The sequence below is a fragment of the Microtus ochrogaster genome, chromosome 10 (genome assembly GCF_000317375.1).
Source record: "Microtus ochrogaster isolate Prairie Vole_2 chromosome 10, MicOch1.0, whole genome shotgun sequence".
NCBI classification, from domain to species: Eukaryota; Metazoa; Chordata; class Mammalia; order Rodentia; family Cricetidae; genus Microtus; species Microtus ochrogaster.
The window spans coordinates 52,834,529-52,845,264 of record NC_022016.1 but is presented as its reverse complement, the minus strand read 5'-3'; the positions used below and the strand labels follow the sequence as shown (position 1 = coordinate 52,845,264).

Here is a 10,736-nt window from a genome sequence, read left to right as displayed (position 1 = left end):
ATTCATTCTTAAGACAAGATATTCCGAATAACTCAAGCCTGAACTTGCAGTTTTCCTCTGCTTCAGTCTCCAAGATTACACGCAGAGGGATTGCAAGCATTTGCTAATTGTGCCTAGCTAGAAGGGATGGTTCAGTCTACATTTGGTTCAGGAGAAAAGAATCTTAAGTTGTGTACCTCTCCAGGTCGGATCTTGATGAAGAAGCTGCTACGTTTGTAAGAAATTTTTAGCACTTTGGGCCAAGGAAAGCGGTTAATTCTCAGCTTTTCTTTGTAAACCAAAAGGCCACTAGAGCAGACTCCTAGGATGATATCCACTCCCTCCAAGTCCTGAAAAAGAGAAGTATCAGATTCCACTTGAGTGAAGTGTTCAACACACTGTTGCCTATTATTAAATAATCGGAAGAGATCAACAACCCAAAACAGCTACAAAGCATACAATAAAAACAATAAAGACGGGCAGTAGTGGCCCATAACTTTAATCCCAGCATTCAAAAGGGAGAGGCAGGCAGATCTCTGTGAGTTTAAGGCCAGCCTGGTCTACAGACCAAGCTCTTATAGCCAGGGCTACATAGAGAAACCCTATCTTGAAAAACAAAATAAAACCAAAAACCTTAAATCGTCATCTTCCATTGGAGTATTATGTTTCAGAAGAAAACTTCAGTGATCCTACTGGCACCATGGTAAGAGTCATCACTCTTAGGCCAGCGAGACGGTCCAGCAGATAAAGGCGTTTGCTGCCAAGCCTGACAACCTGAGCACAAGCCCCAGAATCTCTATGGTAGAGTGGAAAAACTTCCACATTGTCCACTATGATGTGTGTGTGTTTATTACTGTAGAAAGTTAGCAAAGAGGTCTGACAGTAAAAAAACTTGATGCTAAGTATAAATTATAAATACTGTCCCTAAGCCTAGAAAGAACACTAAAGCATTATATCGATGTACCTAGTTATTGAGAAAAAAATAAAATATTAATCACATAATTCAAAGAAAATAATCTGCACCTGAATTAGTTATATGATCATTTATCTAGATAAGTAATCAAACCCAAAGTTAAATGCTTCCCGACTACTTTTCCTAAAATGAGTACAGAGGAAAATTATAATTACCTAAAGGTGTTAAAAGAATTACACAGATAAAGAAATCCAGCTTCAATTCCAAGACCATGTAGCTGAGGATGTACCAGAAGATGCCCTCTTATGCTTTTTTGTTTTGTGTTTTTTTTTGTTGTTTTGTTTTGTTTTGTTTTGTTCTGAGACAGGGTTTCATTGTAGCTTTTTAGAGCCTGTTGTGGAACTAGCTCTGTAGACCAAGCTGGCCTCGAATTCACAGAGATCCGCCTGCCTCTGCCTCCCGAGTGCTGGGATTAAAGGCGTGCGCCACCACCCAGTACCCTCTCACATATTTAAAGGCCACAGGTTACAACTATCTTCCTCTTCTTAAATTTCTTTTAAAACGGCTGGAGAGAGGGCTCAGTGGTTAAAAGTACTCACTGACTGCTTTCTCAAAGGACCCGGGTTCAATTCCCAGCACCCACATGGCAGCTCACAACTGCCTGTAACTCTAATTCTAAGGGATCTGACACACTCATATAGGCATACATGCAGGCTAAACACCAATAAAGATAAAAATGTTTAAAACTTAAACTTAATTAATTAATTATGGGTGGGCCCAGACGTGTCACAATGAAAGTACTTGTGGAGGTGATAGGACAACTTGCCGGAGCTGGCTGTCTTCTTCCGCCATGTGGGTCTCACCCGGCTTGGCACCAGGTGCCTTTACCCACTGAACCAGTTTGTTAGCTTTCTTTCTCTTTTGATGACATTACTGGGAGGAACATTGCTTTGAGACATTTTGAAAGGGTATGTGTTACCTGACTCCATCCACTCCTGACGCCAGCCTCCACTAGGAAACGAGAGCTGACACACGGGTCCTAACAGCACTCTCCAGGGGCACGGGAGGCACGGTGCCCTGTGCAGAGCAATGCAGAGCACAGCGAGGGCTTTAGAAAGCCACGGCCATGCAATGACATTTTACTAGGAAGAGGAGAACCCGGAAAATCGTCCACAGGTCTAAGTAGAGACCAGATGCTTGAATGACCTCATGCCTGAATGCTTATAAATTCCTACTAAGTGACTGTTCTGCTTATTCTGGAATAAATGGAGCAAAAGAGAGTTCATCGTCCTCTGAGATAAGCCTATCACATCTTTGAAAAGTTCTGCTAAACAACTTGTCACACAGAGCTAAAAAGTAGATTTCCCTGTAGTTTCCATATTTCTATTTTTATGTCATTGGGTTTATGTCTAGAAGCCATGATGAAAATCTCTTTACTTTAAAACATTTATTTATTTGAAAAAGGGTCTTATGTATTTCAAGCTGTCCTCAAATTTCCAAAATAGCCAAGAATGATCCTGAACTTCTGGTTCTCCTGCCTCTACTTCCTAAAGGCTGGGCTTACATATAGGCAAGCACCAGCATGTCTGGTTTATGACCGCAGGGGACAGAACCCAGGAATTCACGTACACTAGGTAAGCGCTCCATCAGCTGAACTTTATCTCTAGCCCCATTTCCCTTTTGTGGCTAGGTATCTCTATTCTTTTCTTACTGGCTGTGGCTTCCTCTATATCACAGCTACCAGTTCCTCTAAACAAGTCTTGGGATCATCTCTTTGCAGCACCCCTAGCCATTTTAGTAGCCAAATGACCTGATGAAAGTTCACGCTTCTGATTTCTGACCCCAGTGGCTCTCCAAAGAGCTACGGCTCAGCCAGAGTGCATGAGTCACTTGGAGAGCTCGTCACAGAGTGCTGAGGTCCTCCCCACCTTCTGATTAGTAACTCTGGGAGAGACCTGAAACATGGATTTCTAACAAGTTCCTAGAAGGTGTTAAATGCCATTGACTCAGAGACCACACTTAAATCACTGGCCTTGGGAAATGGCTCTGATTCAGGCATCATGAGCACCTTTTGAATGGGTATTAAGTCTGGAGCTAGAGCCGCTTCTGAGCCAGCCTATAAATCTGGGCAGAGCTCTGGAATCCGCCTATTTAGCAGGCAACCACGTGGTTCTTTGGATAACATTGTTTGTGAAACTGAAATATCCCTTGATGACTCTCTGTATTTTCTTTATTTTTTTTTGACTGTATTTTCAAATGTAACTTTATTTTAGAAAATACAACTTATTTTCCTTTTGATGTTCATATTTTTATCTTTACATGTTTTTGTTGCAATTTTTTGTAAATAGGAAACATTTTGTTGATATAGAATTCATATAGCACACAATCTTCCCACTTAAAGAATACAATTCATTTTTCACTATTTAGAGGCATACAATCTCCTCCACCCCCCCCAAAAAAAAAACCTTAAGAAGCTATTCTCTAGCATGGCAGTGGTGGCATATGCCTTTAATCCCAGCACTTGGGAGGCAGAGGCAAGCAATCTTTGAGTTCGAGGCCAGCCTTGTCTACAGAGCAGCAAAGTTCCAGTATAGCTAAGGTTACACAGTGAAACGCTGTCTTTAAAAACAAAATAAATAAATAAAACACCATAAACAAATGTTGTTAAGAGGGATAAAACAAATGCACCATATACATTAATAGGTCTGTGTCATATGCAAATTCACACATGTTAAAGGCAAAGTTATCACTACCTTTGCTTTGTGAAGATCAACTCCATACATGGATAACTTTTTGGCATTCTCAAGAAACTCCAAGTCAGCCTGAGCTGGAGTCATGGACCTTTGGCAGAATAAAAACAGAAAATTCAGTGACACAGCAGAAGCATTTACAGCAGTAACAACTGAATATTCACTATGCTTTATATGAACACACACACACACACACACACACACACACCAACATGTATGTATAGAATTGAGCCCTCAAAGCAGTTATGGAATGAGAATCTTCTCACTATGTGAGTCTAAATAATTTAAATATGTCTTAGAAAACAAAAGTTTAAAAAAAATGGATGTCACCCAAAAGCTATCAGAAAGGCAAACTCTTATCCAATTACTTGCTGCAAGCGACCCCATCCATCCGGAGCTCTGTGCCCCTCTCTTCAGCCTTTTTCTGTGTCACACATGAATTTCTCCTACAATTTTTTTTTTTAACCAAGGAGATGACCAAATTAAATCCCCAGTAAAATTTACAAGATCCTCTTAGCTACCCTTTCTATACCCTGAATTGAGTTATTATGGAAATTAAACTGGAGGGTAAGCTAATGTTACTTAACTGGGACTCTTAATGGGGGCAGATTTGATGAAAAGAAATTTTCTGGTAACAGATGGTGTCCTGCCCACTAATCTCAACAAATAAGGGGCTAATAGAAGCATCCTGAAAATGGGACTGTTTTCTGTTATTAAGATGTCTTCACTGCCAGCCATATAATGAGTTGAACTTGTTTGAAAACAATTAATCGCACTGGGTAAGCATTCACTGTGCCAGCCTCTCCTTTAAAAATTTCTTCTCGAAGGATGTGCTTGAGCTGTTCTGTTAGCTTTGGAGACAAAGACATCACTCATAATGCTGCACAATCTGGACCAATTATGACGGTTCACAGTAACAGCAAGGCAGTCGCATCCCCAAGGAGAAACACTCGGGACAAGCAGCCTTCCCCTAAGACTGCCTGGAGTCAGGGAAGCAGCAGGGGCGTCTTCATTTAACCAGGAAAGGTCTCTGCCAAACCCATCTGTCTTTTATTAAAAAGAACAAAGGGTTTCTTGGAGCCACCAAAGGGAGAAGAAAAAAAAAATCACCCCAGCTTTCCTGAATAAATGTTTCAAAAGCTCTAAAGCGATTAAACTGAATCTATTAATTGACAGTGTAAACATAGGGGGTGGAAATCTGTATGCAAGTTATTCAAACATCTCGGGCAACTTTTGTAATTACATATATCTTTCCATGTAAGTGACGTGAGGTTACTCTCAGCTATATTATTTTTGTTGTCCCTATTATTATGTGTTGATAAGTAGAACCCAGATAATGTCACCAGCAAATTAGAATTCAGTAAGAGGCAGTGGGTTCAAGTCACATCCTATGGACTGGAATCCTGCCCTTAGAGTCATGTCTCATCTCCTTCAGTTCCCTCTATTAGATAAGAATCATAATAATGTCTATTTGTACATCACAGGAATAAATAATGATTTTTTTTTTTGGTCTCTGGTAAACACATGAAATGTGATTATCAAAATCAAATGAGATTATGTTTGTGAAACTGCTCTGTAAGCTATAAACGTTTATTACTAACTGGAACTTTAGTTTTCTAATAGTTCAATGGTCCATCTACATACAGATCATAAAATAAAAATACAAAAAAAATACTTCGTAGCCAGAAGTGGTGGCACAGAACTGGAATTCCAGTACTTGGGAGATGAGGCACAAGGACAAGGTGTTTGAGTCAGCACAGGGTACATGAGACCATCTCAACCCCTACCCTCACTCCCAAAACTTTTTTTTTAAAAAAAGAGAAATAGCCAGAGGTGGTGGCACAGGTCTTTAATCCCAGCCTTAGGTAAACAGAGGCTGAAGGACCTCTTTGAATTCAAGGTCAGCCTGGTTTACATATTGAGTTTAAGGGAGGCAAGGCCACACAATCAGATTTTTTTTTGGGGGGGGGGTTAGATCACTTAAATTCATACACAAATTTTAAAACATTAAATAAAACACACAACAGAAGCCTTCCTCTAGAGCTGGGGAGATGGCTCTCTGCTTGTTGTGCAAGCATGAGGACCCGAGCTCCCAGCACCCACAGAAAAGGCCAGCATTGTGTGCTTATAATCCCAGTGGTGAAGAGGCAGAGGCAGGAGGATGCCAGTCTTCCTGGCCAATTAATGCAGAGAGCTCCACCGTCGGTGAGGCTGACAGGAGCTGGCGGGCTGGTAAAGATATGGCTCAGTTGGCTCAGTGTCTACTGTGCAAGCAGGAGGTGCAGAGAGAGTTCAGACCCCAGCATCCATGTGAATAAAAGCAAGATATCATCCACACCTATAACCCCAGCTGAGCGGGACAGAGGTGGGAGAATTGTTGGTACTTGCTGGCTGCCAGCCTAGTAAAGAGAACACGAGCTCCAGGTTAAGTGAGAGGCCATATCTCAATGGCACAAAGTGGAGAAAATGAAGGACACCTGATGCCACCCCTGAGCTCTGCCTACACAGGCGCCTATGCACCACACACAAAAACATCTCTCACACAATAAGGTGGAGAACAATAGAGGAAGACATCGATGGTACCAGTCTCCAAAGATGCTTGCATAGATACATGTTATCTGGATACATTTCTCTGTCTGTCTGTCTCTCTCTCTCTCTGTCACACACACACAGTTTAATTTTCCACTATATTCACTTTTCAACTCTAAGGGACATCAATTTGAATATACATATTCAAACTACGTATCTAGGTAAGTGTGCTTCAACACATGTGGAGGAGGTAAGTGTATAGATCTTGGTTTATTGATACAAATTTTGTTATATGTATATTTGCAATTTTGCTATATGTATAAGGCAAATTTTGTTATATGTATATTTCTGCTTTTGACTAAGGCATTGTGTCTGAGTAGTTCATTTAAAAAATGTAATGTATAATTAAGAAATAAAGGTTAATAGATAATCATCTATAATAGCCAAGATTGTAGTCATGTTAGTTAGGTTTTCTAGATATATAGAGATATATTTCAGTTAGATATTCTTCAAACCTTTCAAAGACTAACAGAATATGGTATTTAAAATGTTTTAAGAACTTAGTACTTTTCATGACAATGAGACACATCTGCTCCTGGCAGCAGCAACTACTTCAAGAGGATGATGGACAACAAAGAAGCTCCTTATGGAGTTTGCTAGCCATTTGGAGAAAAAAAAAAATCTTCTCTGGTTTGGATGGCTTGATGTTATGCTGTATGAACTGGACATGCAGAACCTATAGGAAAATGACTGCTCAACTTGCCTAAAGGTGAGACAGTCCTTTGGGGGTCCCTGTTTCATGAAAGAGTCTGCCAGACATTCTGCAGGAATACAGAAGAAAGTGACTGACAAACTGCCAATATAGGCAGAATTATCTTTGAAACTTCCTGCTTCATGGAAAAGTCCAGGGTGGTCCTAAAATCCTTGACCCAAATGAGCCTTACACCTCACCCTCCAGAATACATGCATCATGAAAGTGTACCAGTACAACAGTCTTAAATGCTATTTTTTGTTTGAAGGTTGATTTTTAGTTTTTTAAAAAACTTTTAGTTTTTTTCTTCTAAAAGTACTGGCTCATTCCTTTTTTTAAAATGTATGTCAAATAACCAAGTCTGAGCGATTATAGATTGTTGATCTTTTTTTCCAATAGTGTTACAGAAAAATGGTGGTGAACTCATTCAGCCCACAATGTAATCATGATGCTTTTGCTGCTGTACACGGTTGTACTTGAATTGGCAGGCAGAGGGATGCTTTAAGTACATTTCATTAAGTCATAGACCATTAACTAAAATACATTCAAGATTTGGTAAAATGAACACTTTTTTAAACTATTTAATCAATATTGTCTTGAGCTGAGAGCGAAACTCAGATGTACAATGCATTTGCCTGGCATGCTCAAGCTCCAGGTTTAACAACGGCATCTAAACTAAAATAGACTGTTCTTCAAATTGCTGGACATAGCGAGGCAATGCTCATAATCCTGGCACTCAGGAACAGAGGCAGGAGGATGAAGAGCTGCTGGCCACTCATACTCATGAAGAGTATGGAAGAAAGGAAAGAAGGGAGGAAGATTGGTTAGTTTTGTTATTGTTGTTGTTGTTTCATTTTTTTAATTCATTTGTTTACACAAATGCAGGCCATAGCACTTCTATGGAGGTCAGAGAACAATCTGCAGGAGTTGGTTCTCTTTCTACCATGTGGGATCTAGGAATTGAATTCAGGTTATCAAGTTTGGTAGCAAGTATCTTTACTTACTGAGCCATCTCACAGGTCCCTGTAAGAAAATTCTTAAATGAACTGGCCTTTTTATTTTTTTAATTTACATGTGTGTGCCTATGCATTACATATGTGCATATGGGCACTCCCGCTCACGTGTGAGTATGTAGGGGTCAGAGGTCAATGTCAAGAGTCCTCTTCTATTGCTCTCCAATTTACCTTTTGAGGCAGGGTCTCTCCCTGAACCTGGAGCTCTGTGACTGTTAGTGAGCATCCTCCTGTCTCCACCTCCCAGGGCTAGGATTATGGGTACTTCTATTCCATACTGGTGAGAAATATGGCTACTAGAACAGTTTTGTGCCTTAGTTTGTGCTTCAGCTTCTTCGACACAGTGAAAAAGTCAAATAACTTAGAATTACCATGGAAACAATTCTGAGTTCAGAGACCTCTTTTGAAGAGGAGCAGAGTTTGTGGACTACGCTTTTAGATCTGCTGGCTAGTTTAAAAGGTGGCTATAAAGGTTAAGTGTGACACTGAGCATAAAGTGTTTAGCACACTATCTGGCATGTAGGAAGAGACGATTATAACTGATGACTTATAATTATCATGATTATGTAACAACGGTATAAAGAACAGTCAAGCGTTAGACGAGAGACTGTACAAAGTCCTTCCAAATTTGAATCCTGTGATTAAATAACTATTAAAAGTATCATCAGAAACCGGGCAGTGGTGGCGCACGCCTTTAACCCCAGCACTCAGGAGGCAGAGGCAGGCAGATCTCTGAGTTAGTAGTCTCAAACATTAGTACCTTAGGAAGCATAAGCCCAATGTAGAAGTAAATTTTGAGAGCTAGAGAGACAGATCAGTAGTTGAGAGCACTTACAGAGGATCCAGGTTCAATTCTCAGCACCAGCATGGTGGCTTAATAACATTCTGTAACTCCAGTTCTGAAGGTGACCCAGTGCCCCCTTCTGACCTCCATGAGCACAAGGCACACACATAGTGCATATAATACATGCAACCAAACATCCACACACATAAGATAAACAAATGTAAAAGTACACTGTAATCCCATGAGAGCTGGGTGGCACATAAGATGACTGCTACACGGGCTATAAACTACACTCCTTAGTATGGGTCTGGAGGGGGGGCGCTAAAGACACTTATCATCAAGTCTGAAAACCCGAGTTTGAGTTCTGGAACCCACATGATGGAAAGAAATCTGACTTCTGCAAGCTATCTTCTGATTTCCACATATGCACTCCAGAACACACATGTGTGAGGCATATACACACACACACACACACATACAATCAATTAATGAAATTATGGCTTTCATGACTAAGGCATCTGAACCTTAAATGCAATAGACAGTCAGAACCAGGCCATATTAAGGTAAAGAACAAACTCAAAGAGAACAGGACAGTTCCACAGACAGACAGAATTCTTGTGGCTACCGCAGCAAGCTCCAGAGACCGTGCTTTGGACTTCTCTTTGAACAAACTGACCTTTTAAATCTTTGTAACACAGTGCATGCTCACACAGCTCAGGATGCCATGCTAATGTGATGTCAACCAAAGTCAAGATCAGACTAAAGCAGTTTGTGAAATTTAACTACAGTAAGTCACTCTAATAAAAAAACGGGCATATGGAAAAAGAAATACAACGGAGGGGGGGGCCCATTTTGGTATTAGATAACAATTACTGGGTTTTTATACGTCACACACACACATTCTCTTTTCTAAACTTACTCTTTGCCTCATCTCTTCTAAAGTAATAATCTCAATTAGACACTCTAGGAACCAGATCAGAGAAAACTGAAGGGACTTAAGTTCACAGGGAAGGGACAAAGCAGAGGCATGACCTCAACCTGCCTCAAACCAAGGATAGGCCTTGCTCTTGGTCATGGTATGCTACCTCCCAATGTTACTAACTAACTTCATTAAAAGCAGTACATCAGGGAATTTGATAAAGACGTGGCTTTAGAAAATACTTTCAAGGGTACCATGACCCTCTGAATCCACCCACATGCACAGCACCCAAGTCAGAAGTTCTTGCTCTAAGGCTCTTAAGGCACCTAATATAGCATATGTCTAAAACCTGGAAAAGTTAAAGCAATAATAGTGATAGCTACTGTTTACTGAGCACCTACTATGTGAAGGCCTTGTGCTAAGTGATTTCTTACACACACACACACACACACACACACAATTAAACCTGGAAACAAAAACAGAAACAAACAAAAAAAATTTTCCATTACCCTGATAAGAAAAACAGTCAGAGGGCTTGAATGCCTTTCCCAAAGTCAAACAATAAAGGGAAATGAATTCAGGGTGACTCTCCCTATGGTAAACAATGAATCAATAACAAGTCACGGGTTTAAACTCATGGCGAAAATAAACCCAGAACATCTGCAGACATGTTCACCTGTACGATTTATGCAATTCCATGACCTTCTCTTCAAGTTCCCTGGTCTGATTTGGAGCCAGTTTAAATTCACTAACATAATCCACGCCATGAAGTTCCGGGTCATAGTCTCCCAGTTCAGACTGGATGGTGTAAGAGCCGAGGAGGGCTAAGGTTGCAAAGGAACAGGGTAGCCGTCCAGCAATGATGTCCTGCCGAAGCTGAAGACATAAATAATACCTACATCCAAAATAAGAAGAGATGTGAAAATGTCAGTAACAACAAAAGAACACAATACAGACGGACAGAAAAGAAGAAAGGGGGGAAAGAAAGGAGAGAGAAGGAAAGAGGCTAAGGAAACACAACATGATAATTGTTCAGTATAGGACAGGGGACACAAGGCTAGTCATTGTGAAATTGTTCAGTATAGGACAGGGGACACA

The 10,736-nt window shown here is 40.5% G+C and overlaps 1 protein-coding gene across 1 annotated transcript in view; it reads right to left on the bottom strand.

Annotated features, from left to right (window-relative positions):
- Epb41 (erythrocyte membrane protein band 4.1) overlaps positions 1–10,736 on the bottom strand; it is a 123,335-nt gene that overhangs the window by 52,588 nt on the left and 60,011 nt on the right. Inside the window, exons 7-9 of the mRNA XM_013348311.2 lie at positions 10,315–10,533; positions 3,646–3,733; positions 177–329 (exon numbers count right to left, since the gene is read on the bottom strand). Coding sequence (XP_013203765.1) covers positions 177–329; positions 3,646–3,733; positions 10,315–10,533 — 460 coding nt within the window. The remainder of the gene's footprint in view (positions 1–176; positions 330–3,645; positions 3,734–10,314; positions 10,534–10,736) is intronic.